At 51.7% G+C, this 14,029-nt stretch overlaps 1 protein-coding gene and 1 pseudogene across 1 annotated transcript; one reads left to right on the top strand and one right to left on the bottom strand.

Moving 5' to 3' along the window:
* Nucleotides 1-215: 215 nt before the first annotated feature.
* Nucleotides 216-1,186, bottom strand: LOC104381206 (T-cell activation Rho GTPase-activating protein-like). The gene is given in 4 exon segments (XM_086624339.1): nt 216-350; nt 576-771; nt 933-1,048; nt 1,133-1,186. Coding segments are annotated over 4 exon segments (501 nt in total).
* Nucleotides 1,187-1,601: 415 nt separating this feature from the next.
* The window catches only part of LOC147527373 (uncharacterized), a 29,170-nt pseudogene continuing 16,742 nt past the window's right edge, over nt 1,602-14,029 (top strand).

The raw sequence follows: 14,029 nt of genomic DNA, 5'->3' as shown, positions 1-14,029 counted from the left end.
CTTTCTGGAGGACGGGCAGAGACGGTGCTGCGTCCCCGAAGGCTTTTACCTGCTGCTCCACCCCTGCTTCACCTGCAGGGCCACGTTGCTCTCCCAAAGGCAGCTCTGGAAAGCAAAAGCCCATGCAGCAAAGTGACGCCTGGGAAGTGGACAACGGCTGCGGCAAAACCCACCCAAAGCCCTAGACCAGCTGTCTGCTCAAGCTCTGACAGCCCTCAGCCCCTCCTCATATCTGTGCATCCATCCCTGAGCGCTGGTGACTCCTCAGCTGAGGGACTGGACAGCAAGGCCGTCTCCTCCCCAAAGAGTTCCCGGCAGTTGTCGATCAGGAACTCCACCAGCACGTTCACCTGCACACACCAAACCCCTGGTCTCCAGCCAGCTGCCTGAAACCAGCAAGCAGCCTCTCCCGCTCCTGCCCCTCGCCTCTGCGCAGAAGGCTGTGGCTGTGGGGCTGCTCTTCCAGGCAGCCACCCCGCCAGCATTTGCTCCAGAGAAGAGGCAGCCAAGGACCTCTCAACAGCCAAGCTCTGATGGGCCAGGAAGGCTGCAGCTGGCTGCTCAAGAGACCGTACCTTCTCAGTCACCTCCAGCATGGCCTCCAGCAGGAGGTGGTCCTCGTTGGCTGGACTCAGCAGGTTTGACCCAATGTAGATGGCCAGGTTGCTGGAGGCCATTCTGCTGGTGGACGTGTTGTGGCCGATATGCTGGTGCAGGGACAGCAGCTGCTTGAGGAGAAGGAGGTTGGCTGCGGGCAACTTCCCAGCCACCCTGAGGGAACAGGAACACAAGGTGAAGAAAGCAGTTGTTGCCCACTGCTGTCCCCCAGGCTTGCCCAAGGCAGGTGGGAGGCAGCGGCTGTGTTGTGCAACTTCCCAGGGGCTCTGGGCCAGCGGTCAGGGCTCCTGCTCAACAGGCAGGCTGCTGCCCACGCTTAGGCTTTCAGCTCTTCCATTTTCTCTTCCTTGCTGCTCTTCTGCATCGCTGCCATCCAGTCCTTGTAGAGGTCTGTCATGAGGAGCTTGGCAGGGAAGCTTTGGAGGAACTCCTGCAATGCCAAGGGCTCCAGGTGAGCCTTCGAATGCTCCAGGCCAGGCAGGAGCTCTTCCACCTGCAACTCGGAAGCACTCACCTTCAAGATGCTGCCCAGCAGCAGTGCAAGCTGGCTTCCCAGGTCAACCTCCATGCTGTGGTCCAGTTCTGAAACCCTGTGTCCAGCCCAGCTGCACACAAGGTTTTTCTCTTCTCACGTTTGGTGTTGCAACCAGCAAATCACTGGTTGCACACTCGCTGAGAAAGCAAAACTTGAACAACCGATCAGCACAGCATTACTCAATCAATGGAAAGTCAGTGGACCCAAATGACATTTGCTCGTCAACTTTTTTACACTCCCCTACCAGGGGGGTTCGACAAAAGGGGGTTCGAGAGGTACGTCCGGCAGATCCGGGGTCAGGGGAAGCATCAGCTGGAGTTGACTCTGATTCTGACAGGGAGATTAGCTCTGACGAGCAAGGAGGTGAATTCGGCCCGATTGTGGGAAGGACCCGAAGAGATTAAGGGGCAGAGTAATACAGGCCCCTTTAAGGCAGGCTGTCGGGCCCATGGGGCCAGTAACAGTAAAGGTACCATTCTCTGTAATGGATTTAAAAGTTTGGAAAGAACTTGCTGGGACTTATAGGGAGGATCCCGGAAAAGCTACCAAGGTATTAGAAACTCTCATAAGGACTCAGGATCCAGATGGGAATGATTGACAAGTAATCTTGGACACTTTGCTTACTATTGATGAAAAGACCCTGGTAACAGCTAAGGCAAGGGAGGAGGTGGAACGGCTTCATGTGCAACAGGGACAGATAGGCCACATAGATGATTATTTTCCACCTGCAGATCCTAGGTGGGACCCTAATATCTGTGTTCAGGGAGATTTATTAACAAGGTATCAAAGACTGTTAATTTACAGAATGAGACATGCTATCCCTACAGCTCAAAATATGTCTAAACTGTATCAGGTGATTCAGGATAAAAATAAGACCCCCTGGGAATTTTATGAGAGATTATGTTCGAAAATATACTAAATTGGATCCTGAAAGAGAGAGGGATGTGGCACAAATCGCTTACACATTCACAGCTCATTTTGCTCCAGATATACGACGAAAATTACAAAAATTAGATGGAGATGATTCAAGGAGATTGTCTAAACTTTTAGAAGTAGCGTGGAAAGTTGTCATGGGTTAGGCCGCTCCAGCAACCGAACCCACACAGCCGGTCACTCACCCTCCCCCACCCCCAGGAATGAGGGAGAGAATTAAAGGAGAAATGGGAAACGCGTGGGTTGAGATAAGAACAATTTAATACAGATGATTTAATACACAGTGTAGATGCTCACCACCCCCTCTTATCCTTAGCCCGAAGCTGCAATCCCGGACGAACGCGAGGCCCCGAAATAGAGAGGGGCAGAGAGAGAGAGAGAGAGTGCTCTGAGAGTGGGAGTGCTGGGAGAGAGGGGGAAAAAAAGGCAATAGAGCAAAAGCGCAGCAAGCGCAAAAGAGCAAAAGCGGCGAAAGATCCAAAGTGCCAAAGCCCGTCTGTCCGGCTGTCCCTCACCTTTATACTGGGCATGACGCTGCATGATAAGGAATACTAATTGGCCAGTTTGGCCTCAATCTTAAGTTCCATCACAAATCACAAGGGGAATCGTGTGCCCCTTGTCCCAGCTATGCTCCCCCCTTATCCCGCCGTGTTTCTGCACTCCGGCACACTGAAAAGTCCTTGGAGTCTCAAACATCAGCTTGCTATCAGCATTCTTCTCAGAGCGAGCCTCTGAGTAAAACCAAAACACGGAGGTCTTCTAGCTGCTAAAAAGAAGAGCTGACTCTGTCCCAGCTAAAACCAGGACAGTATCCACCCCTTATTCCATACCATGCACGTCATGCTCAAACCTTACATATATACTATTCCCTTACCCATGGGTCATCCCTCCAAAATGTGTTTTCATCTGTTACAGCAATCTCTCAGGGCAGGAAAGATGACGTGGATATCACTCAGTCGGTAGAACGGATGACATGTAGTCTTTGTTGCATGTGGTGTCTGGAGCTCGTAGTTGGTGTATCCAGCCACCGTCTGCAGGTTGAAGATGTTGATCTCAAGGAAGTTGCTGAGTGTTTGGAATCAGTTCTGGTTCTGCCGAAGTTCATTCTTCATTAACCTGGATGATTCTTAATATAATGGCATTAGTATAATGTGACAACCATAGCGATGATGGTATGCAGGGACAGGGTTATTCAGCAATTAATATCACGCAATTCAATTAATTTTATCATCTATTTTCACCCAACATCAAATCCCCTTGAGGTACACATTGGACTTCCCCGTCCTTCTGCATCACCCACCAAGTGCACCCAGGTCCTTGAGCAAAAGCAATCCCATGAAATGGTTTACCTTTACCCGAGGCAGGAATAACCCAAACTGTCTTCCCGAGTATATTCCTCATGTGCACTACAGGGACTTTATCTCCTTCTACAGTACATAGAAGTTCTGATTGGGCAGGACCAGCTCGATTGGCAGATCCTCTAGTGTTGACTAACCAGGTGGCTTTTGCTAAATGCGTATCCCAATGTTTGAAGGTTCCACCACCCATTGCTTTCAGTGTGATTTTTAGCAATCCATTATATTGTTCAATCTTCCCAGAAGCTGGTGATGGGGGGGGATGTGATATACCCACTCGATGCCATGCTCTTTGGCCCAGGTGTCTTTAAGATTGTTACGGAAATGAGTCCTGTTGTCTGACTCAATTCTTTCTGGGGTGCCATGCCGCCACAAGACTTGCTTTTCAAGGCCCAAGATAGTGTTCCGGCGGTGGCATGGGGCACAGCATAGGTTTCCAGCCATCCAGTGGCTGCTTCCACCATTGTGAGCACGTAACGCTTGCCACTGCGAGTTTGTGGAAGTGTGACATAGTCAATTTGCCAAGCCTCTCCATATTGATATTTCAACCAACGCCCTCCATACCAAAGAGGTTTTAACCGCTTGGCTTGCTTGATTGCAGCACACGTTTCACATTCATGGATCACCTCTGCAATAGTGTCCATAGTTAGGTCCACCCCTCGATCACGAGCCCATTTGTATGTGGCGTCCCTTCCTTGATGGCCTGAGGCATCATGGGCCCAACGAGCTAGAAATTTTTCACCTTTATGTTGCCAGTCCAGATCCACCTGAGCCACTTTAATCTTGGCGGCCTGATCCACCTGTTGATTGTTTTCATGTTCTTCTGTGGCCCGACTCTTGGGTACATGGGCATCTACATGTCGTACTTTCACAATCAGCTTCTCTACTCGAGCAGCAATGTCTTTCCACAACGGGGCAGCCCAGATGGGTTTACCTCTGCGTTGCCAGCTGCTCTGCTTCCATTGCCGTAGCCATCCCCACAGGGCATTTGCTACCATCCAAGAGTCGGTATAGAGATAGAGCATTGGCCACTTTTCTCGTTCAGCGATGTCTAAAGCCAGTTGGATGGCTTTCACCTCTGCGAACTGACTTGCTTCGCCTTCTCCTTTGGTAGCTTCTGCGACCCGTTGAGTAGGACTCCATACAGCAGCTTTCCATTTTTGATGTTTTCCTACAAGGCGACAGGATCCGTCGGTAAACAGAGCGCATTTCTTCTCATTGTCTGATAGTTCATTATAAGGTGGAGCCTCCTCAGCACGTGTCACCTCCTCCTCCTCTGGTGACATTCCAAAGTCTTTACCTTCAGCCCAGTTAGTGATCACTTCCAAAATTCCTGGGCGATTGAGGTTTCCTGTCCGAGCTCTTTGTGTGATCAGCGCGATCCACTTGCTCCATGTGGCATCAGTTGCGTGGTGTGTAGACGGGACGCTCCCTTTGAACATCCAGCCGAGCACTGGCAATCGGGGTGCCAGGAGCAACTGTGCTTCCGTACCAATCACTTCAGAAGCAGCTCGGACTCCTTCATATGCTGCCAGTATCTCTTTTTCACTTGGAGTATGGTTGGTTTCAGATCCTTTGTATCCTCGACTCCAAAACCCAAGAGGTCTCCCCTGGTGCTTTTTGCCAGAGACTCCAGGTAGGGCCATTCTCCCCAGCTGCGGTGTAGAGCACGTTTTTGACATCTTGTCCTGTCCGGACTGGTCCCAGGGCTACCGCATGGACTATTTCTTGTTTAATTTGTTCAAAGGCTTGTTTTTGCTCTGGGCCCCATTCAAAATTATTCTTCTTTCGGATTATTTGGTAGAGGGGTTTTACAATCTGTCTGTAGTCGGGAATATGCATTCGCCAGAAACCCACAATGCCTAAGAAAGCTTGTGCTTCCTTGTTGTTGGTTGGTGGGGACATAGCTGTTATTTTATTAATCACGTCCATCGGAATCTGACGACGCCCATCTTGCCATTTTACTCCCAAAAACTGAATCTCCTGGGCAGGTCCCTTGACCTTACTCTGTTTTATGGCAAAGCCTGCTTTCAGAAGGATTTGGATTATCTTTTCACCTTTCTCAAAAACGTCTTCTGCTGTGTTGCCCCATACAATGATGTCATCAATGTATTGCAAATGTTCTGGGGCATCACCCTGTTCCAGTGCGGTCTGGATCAGTCCATGGCAAATAGTGGGGCTGTGTTTCCACCCCTGGGGCCGTCGATTCCAGGTATACTGGATGCCCCTCCAAGTGAAAGCAAACTGTGGCCTGCATTCTGGTGCCAAAGGAATTGAGAAAAACGCATTAGCGATATCAATTGTAGCGTACCACCTGGCCGCCTTTGACTCCAGTTCGTACTGAAGTTCCAGCATATCTGGCACGGCAGCACTCAGTAGTGGCGTAACTTCATTCAAGCCACGATAGTCTACCGTCAGCCTCCACTCGCCATTGGACTTACGTACAGGCCATATGGGGCTGTTAAAAGGGGAGCGGGTCTTTGTGATGACTCCTTGACTCTCCAGTTGACGAATCAACTTATGGATGGGAATTAGAGAGTCTCGGTTGGTACGATATTGCCGTCGGTGCACTGTTGTAGTAGCAATTGGCACCCATTGTTCTTCGACCCTCAGTAACCCCACAGCAGAAGGGTCCGTTGAGAGACCAGGCAAAGTAGACAGCTGTCTGCCTTCTTCTGTCTCTATTGCAGCTATGCCAAAAGCCCACCGATACCCTTTTGGGTCTTTGAAATACCCTCTCTTAAGATAATCTATGCCAAGGATGCACGGTGCTTCTGGGCCAGTTACAATAGGGTGTTTTTGCCACTGCTCTCCAGTTAGGCTCACTTCAGCCTCTAACACAGTCAGTTGTTGAGACCCCCCTGTCACTCCAGAAATACAGATGGATTCTGCCCCTCTGATGTTCGGTGGTATCAAGGTGCATTGGGCACCAGTATCCACTAGAGCCTTATACTTTCTGGGGTATGATGTGCCAGGCCACTGAATCCACACAGTCCAGTAAACTCGATTATCCCTCTCCTCCACCTGGCTGGAGGCAGGACCCCTCTAATGCCATATTCATCAGAGGAAACAGCAGGATTAGAGTCAGGGTGGCTAGGAGGATCAGCCCTCCCATTTTGACTAGTGGACTGCTCACTGTAGACTGGGGCAACAGCTGTCCTGAGGAACTGGAGAAACTTCTATTTCTGTTGGTTCTTCCTCCTAACTGGTGTACCGTGGCCTCTAAAGCGGAGGTGGATTTTCCATCCCACCTTCTTATGAATGTTGCTACCAACATTCTTCTCAGAGTGAGCCTCTGAGTAAAACCAAAACACGGAGCTCTTCTGGCTGTTAAAAAAAAACTCTGTCCCAGCTAAAACTAGGACAGCTAGTGAGAACAAGTCAAGGTTTTTCTCTTCCAGCACCTTTGGTTTCAGAGAAATGAATGGACATTTAAGAATTCAGAGGCGGGCTTATGCGCGACTGAGAAAGTGAAAAGTTTTCTTTTGGAGCCATAGGAAAGTGCAGAGGCCAGAGCCCCAGTTCTCTTTTTGTCCATTCACTAGAGAGCAAAGGGCTAGTGAAAACCAGGCAATGTTTTCCCTCCTTGCACCTTCTGGTTTGGGAGGCATCACTGGACCTTTAAGAATTTGGAGGGGGCCTTTTGCGCGAATGAGCAAGGGAATGGTACTTTAGGTGACATAGCACAGGGCAGACGCCAGAGACCCTGTTCTCTTGGTTGCATTCACAACAAGGCAAAGTGTTAGTAGAGAGCAAAGGGCTAGTGAGAACGAGGCAAGGTTTTCCCTCTTGGCACCTTTCGTTTGGGAGGAATCACTGGACATTTAAGAATTCGGAGCCTGTCTTTTGCGCGACTGAGAAAGGTAAGTGTGCTTTCGGTGACAGAGGAAAGCGTAGAGGCCAGAGCCCCAGTTCTCTTTGTGTGCCAAGAGCTAGTGAGAACATGTCAAGATTTTTCTCTTCCAGCACCTTTGGTTTTGGAGAAAATTGTGAAAATTCATCCAGGTGATATCACTGGCCTAAAAATGGGTCCCAGCCTGGTGCCCTTTGTCACCACACCACAGGGACTAGTCCCGGTGATGTTACAGGTGCCAGAGGGTGTCATAGACTGCCGCCCTTTTTCACTGCGCCACGGGGACTCGTGCCGGTGATGTCACAGGTGCCAGACTGTGTCCCAGCCTGACGGCCTTGTTCACGGCTCCACAGAGAATTGTCCTGGTGATGTCACAGGCACCAGAGCATGTCTCAACCTGGCATGCCTTGTCACCGCATCACGGGCACTCGTCCTGGAGACGTCACAGGCGCCAGAGCGCATCCCAGCCTGGCGCCCCGGTCAGCGCCCAAGGGGACTCATCCTGGTGATGTCACAGACGCCAGAGCTCGTCACAACCTGGCGCCCCTCTTCACCGCCCAACGAGGATTCGTCCTGGTGATGTTAAAGACGCGAGAGCGTGTCTCAGCTTGGTGCCCCTGGTCACCGCCCCACGGAGAATTCTCCTGGTGATGTCACTGGCCTAAGAAGGGGTCCCAGCCTGGTGCCCTTGGTCACCGACCCACGAGGACTTGTTTCGGGGATGTCTCAGGCATCAGAGCACATCCCAGACTGGCACCCCTGCTCACTGCCCTGCGGGGACTCGTCCTGGTGATGTCAGAGGCTCCAGAACGTGTCACTGAGGGGCACCCCTGGTCACTTTCCCATGGGGACTCGTCCCGGTGATGTCACAGGCTCCAGAGCACACCCCATCCTGGCACCCCGATCCGCAATCCACGGGGACTCATTTCGGTGATGTCACAGGTGCCAGATCGCGTCCCAGCCTGGCGCCCCTGGTTCACTGCCCCACGGGGACCTGTCCCGGTGATGTCACATGCGCCAGTGTGCATAACAGACTGGCACTCCTGGTCTCCGCCCCACGGGGACTTGTCCCGGTGATGTCACTGGCCTAAGAAGGGGCCCCACCCTGGTGCCCTTGATCACACACCCACAGGGACTCAGCCCGGTGATGTCACAGGCACCACAGTGTATCACAGACTAGCACCACTGGTCACTGTTCCATGGGGACTCGTCCCGGTGATGTCACAGGCGCCAGAGAGCATCACACCCTGGCGATCCTGGTCACAGCCCCAAGGGGACTTGTCCTGGTGATGTCACAGGCACCAGAGTGTGTCCCAGACTGGCGCCCTTTTTGAAAGCACCACGGGGACTTGTCCTGTGATGTCACAGGTGCCAGAGTGCGTCACAGCCTGGTGCCCCTGGTCGCCGCCCCACGGGGACTCATCCCAGTGATGTCACAGGCACCAGAGCACATCCCAGACTGGTGCCCCTTGTGACCTCCTTGCAGAGACTCATCTCAGTGATGTCTACAGGCGACAGAGTGCATCACAGACTGGCACCCCTGTTCACCGATCCACGTGGACTCGTCCTGGTGATGTCACAGGTGCCAGAGCGCAGCTCAGCCTGGCACGCCTTGTCACTGCATCACAGGCATTCGTCTCAGTGATGTCACAGGCGTAAGAATGGGTTCTAGCCTCTCACCCTTGGTCGCCGACCCATGGGGACTCGTCTCAGTGCTGTAACAGGCACCAGAGCGCATCACAGACTGGTTACTCTGGTCACCATCCCACAGGGACTCGTCTTGCTGATGTCACAGGTGCCAGAGCTTGTCCCAACCTGGCATCCCTGTTCAACGCCCCACGAGGACTCATCCTGGTGATATCACAGGCGCCAGAGCACGTCCCTGCCTGGCGCCCCTGGTCACCGCCCCACGAGGACTCATCCTGGTGATATCACAGGCGCCAGAGCACGTCCCTGCCTGGCGCCCCTGGTCACCGCCCCATGGAGACTCGTCCCAGTGATGTCACAGGTGCCAGAGTACTTCACATACAGGCACCCCTAGTCAGCATCCTGTGGGGACTGTGCACATCACAGACCGACACCCTTGGTCACCGTCCCACAGGGACACGTTTGGTAATGTCACAGGTGCCAGAGCTTGTCCCAACATGGCGCCCCTCTTCACCTCCCAACAAGGACTAGTCCTGGTGATGTCAAAGATGCGAAAGCGTGTCTCAGCTTGGTGCCCCTGGTCACCGTCCCACAGAGAATTGTCCCGGTGATGTCACTGGCCTAAGAAGGGTTCCCAGCCTGGTGCCGTTGGTCACCGACCCACGGGGACTCATCGTGGTGATATCACAGGTGCCAGAGGTTGTCCCAGCCTGTCGCCCCTGTTCACCGCCCCACGAGGACTAGTCCTGGTGATGTCACAGGTGCCAGAGCGCGTCTCGGCCTGGCGCGCTTGGTCAGCGCATCACGGGCACCCATCCTGGTGATGTCACAGGTGTTAGAATGGGTCCCAGCCTGGCACCCTTGGTCACCGACCCACAGGGACTCGTCCCAGTGATGTCACAGGCGCCAGAGCGCGTCCCAGCCTGGCACCCCTGGTCACCGCCCTAAGGGGACTTGTCCCGGGGATATCACAGGTGCCAGAGCATCTCCCAGCCTGGTTCCCATTGTCTCTGCCCTGCAAGGACTCATCCCGGTGATGTCACAGGTGCCAGAATGCATCCCAGCCTTGCGCCCCTTGTCACCACCCGACGGAGACTTGTCTGGATGATGTCACAGGTGCCAGAGTGCTTCACAGACTGGCACCTCTCGTCACCGTCCCACGGGGACTCATCTTGGTGATGTCACACGTGCCAGGGCGCATCTTATCCTGGCGCGCCTGGTCACTGCACCACGGGCACTCATCCCTGTGAAGTCACAGGCACCAGATCGCTTCACATCCTTGAAACCCTGGTCACTGCCCTGTGGGAACTCATCCCGATGATGTCACAGGCTCCAGAGCCCACCTCATCCTAGCACCCCGATCTGCAATCCACGGGGACTTGTTTTGGGGATGTCACAGGTGCCAGATCGCATCCCAGCCTGGCACCCCTGGTTCACTGCCCCACGGGAACCTGTCCCGGTGATGTCACATGCGCCAGTGCGCATAACAGACTGGCCCCCCTGTCACCGTCCTACAGGGACATGTCCTGGTGATGTCACAGGCGCCAGCACACTCGTCACCGCTCTGTGGGGACTCTATCTTGGTGATGTCACAGACGCCAGAGCGTGTCCGACCCTGGCGTCCCTCGTCACCGCACCACGGGGTCTTGTCCCAGTGATGTCACAGGTGCCAGAGCATGTCCCATCCAGGCACACCTGGTCACCGCCCCGCAGGGACTTGTCCTGGTGTTGTCACATGTGCCAGAGCATTACACAGCCTGGTACCCCGGCTCACCATCCCTCAGGGAGTCATCCCGGTGATGTCACAGGCCCCAGAGCGCGTCCTAGCCTGGCGTCCCTCGTCACCACCTTGTGGGCACTCATCCCTGTGATGTCACAGGCGCCAGAACACGTCGCAGTCTGGCACCCCTGGCCAATACACCACGGTAACCTGTCCTGATGATGTCACAGGCATCAGAGCGCATCACAGACTGTCACCCCTGGTCACCGCCCTGTGGTGGGTCGACCCGGTGATGTCACAGGCGCCAGAGCACATTCTGGTCTGACGCCCCTGGTCACTGCACCCCGAGAACTCGTCTTGGTGATGTCACAGGCAACAGAGCACGTCCCAGCATGGCGCCCTTTTTGATTGCACCACAGGGACTCGTCCCTGTGATGTCACAGACACCAGAGCACGTCACAGCTTGATGCCCTAGTCAGTGCCCTGTGGGGACTCATGTCAAGCTTGTGAGAACTCGTGTGAGCTTGCCAAACCGGTTCCCAGCCTGGCCTGGCCTTGAGTGGACATCTGGTTGTCTCCGACTTGTTATTGTTTGAAGACAAATGTTAGTTCTCGTTAGTCCTTTTCTCTCCTCTTTGACTTATTTTTCTCCCTACGGATCACGAGTTACAACCTTGCTAGCGTTTATTTTGTCTCTCTTACGGGCCTTCTTTTCAGGTAGTCAGTGTTTCAAAGCAGGGATTAGTATTTGATAACTTCTAACATTTCACAGAGCTATTTCACAGAGCTATGTAGTTCTATGCCTATTCTTACGCCTACATAAATACACCTACAGAAATAACAGCTAATATAGTTTTATATGGTCTTATACCTACTCCTATACCTATCCCCCTATCGGCCCCCCCCTTTTCTATTAAATCAAGTAAATTCTTTTGCTTGTGTAAGTTTCCTGCTTGATGCAACGCTTCGTGCGTTGAAGACACCCTTTTAAACATACGCCAAACCCATACGTACCAGCAGTGTTAGTAACAGTATCAAAGCAGCTGTAACAGGATGTATTAGATGATTGAAGACTCCTGTAGCAGAAGGTGACCATCCAAAAAATGCTTCCCACCATTTATGTTCTCCATCCTTTCCTACTCTTTTAACAATTTTATCTTGTTTGCATCATAATGAACTGTCACCAGAGTTTTCTGTCCGCAATTTCTAATTTTTCCCAGTATTTGCATTAAACCAGGATGTTGCAGCAATTTCTTTGTCAGTTAAATTTGTTCCTATAAGTGAGGGTAATAACATATATCGATGTATAGTCTGACTTTAGAATTTGATGGGATGTGACGGGAGCAGAATAATGGAAGTCACATCCCGCGAGCCAAGTGAAATTACAGATGCGGAAGTTTGAATGATTTTTCGTTTCTACTTCCGTCCTTTCTATAAATATGGAGCTACATTTTGTTCGTAGACATGCACAACCTTTCCCCGCATATATTATGGTTGTCTTTGAGCCAACATCAGGGTGCATTTCAAACTGACACACCTTTTGATCAGCTCGTACGGTATTACTTTCACATAGAAATCCTCGTTGTTCTTGCACAATGCAGGATTCTAGATCTACTGTTTGCCATCTGTCTCTTACCCTTTGGGCCCATGTTCTATGTTCGAGAGGATAAAGCAGGGTTTTGTCATTCTATGATGGGATTTACCACAGTTACTAGAGCATTACAAATGGTTAGTACAAAGGCTGTAACTGTGCATGTGGTGGGGTTATAAGTAAAATTTACCACATTCCACCAGGATTGAAGCTCTCTTTCTTTACTTGTGGCACCATCCCAGACTACCTTTCAGATTTCAGTGGGAAATATCCCTTCTCCTTCTCTTATAATAGAGGCAGTTACTGATTGCATCCATAGTTGGGCCTGAACACAACTCAGGGCTAGCAAGACATTGGCTTGTAGCCCATCAATCGCGTCTGCAATTATGTTGTGGTCTCTTATGTTTGTTTGTTCCCAGTCTGATAAGATTTGTAATGCTAACCACTGATGAGCTCCTAAAGTCAGTAACGAGGGGTGAAATCAGGGTCACTGGAAGGGAGCCGGAATGCAGTACGCCAGTGCTTGTAGGGGAGGAATGCACTAGCAGGATCGTGCAGTCTTGTGAATTAGCAAGGGATCAAGGTGTCATGCCAGGTTGTGGATGGAGCACAGGGGTTGTTGAGGGGTTGGTTACTGTGGAAAAATCTGAGCATCATCAGGGGGCTCCACGTACCTCATCAGGGACCCAACTCAAATGCCTCTATATGAATGCCCGCAGCTTGGGCAATAAACAAGACGAGCTGGAGATGCTTGTGAGCCTGCAGCGCTATGACCTGATCAGCATCACAGAGACATGGTGGAATGACTCCTGTGATTGGTGTGCTGGACTCAAGGGGTATAAACTGTTCAGGCAGGACAGGCAGGGGCGACGAGGAGGACATGTTGCCCTCTGTGTCAACGAACGGCTAGAATGCATGGAGCTCCACTTGGCAAGTGATGATGAAAGGAGTGCCTGTGGGCCAGGGTGAAAGGAAGGGTAGGAGACTTTTCAGTGGGGGTGAGCTACAGACCACCCAATCAGGAGGACCAAGTGGATGAGGCCCTACATAGGCAGATAGGAGTTGCTGCTCGTTCACAAGCCCTGGTCCTCATGGGGGATTTTAACCACCCCGACATCAGTTGGAAAAACAACACGGCGGGGAACAAGCAATCCAGGGGATTCCTGGAAAGCATTAATGATAACTTCCTTATCCAAGTGATAGAGGAACCAATGAGGAGAGGTGCCATGTTAGACTTCATTCTGGTCAATAGGGAAGGGCTGGTAGGTCATGTTGAACTCGTGGGTAGCCTTGGCTGCAGTGACCATGAGATGGTGGAATTGGAGATCCTAAGGGCAGCTAAGAGGGGCAAGCTCAGCAAGCTTGAAACCCTCGATTTCAGAAGAGCTGACTTTTGCCGCTTCAGGAACCTCCTTGGTAGTGTGCCATGGGATAAAGCTCTGGAAGGACTGGGAGCCCAAGATTGCTGGTTGACTTTCAAGGATCATCTCCTCCAAGTTCAAAGGCATTGCATCCCTAAGAGGAAGAAATCAGGCAAAAACACCAGGAGACCTATATGGATAAACAAAGAACTCCTGGCTAAAATCAAATACAAAAGGGGAATACACAAAGCATGGAAGCAGGGACTGGTAACCTGGGATGAGTACAAGGAAGTTGCTCATATACTCAGAGACCAGGTTATAAAAGCGAAGGCCCTGACAGGGTCAAATCTGGCCAGCCATATTAGAAATAACAGAAAAGGATTTTATAGGTATGTGAGAGAAAAAAGAAAAATGAG

Source organism: Tauraco erythrolophus, chromosome 20, assembly GCF_009769465.1.
Source record: "Tauraco erythrolophus isolate bTauEry1 chromosome 20, bTauEry1.pri, whole genome shotgun sequence".
NCBI lineage: Eukaryota > Metazoa > Chordata > Aves > Musophagiformes > Musophagidae > Tauraco > Tauraco erythrolophus.
The sequence above is the reverse complement of the archived record's forward strand: the minus strand, read 5'-3'. Positions and strand labels throughout refer to the sequence as shown.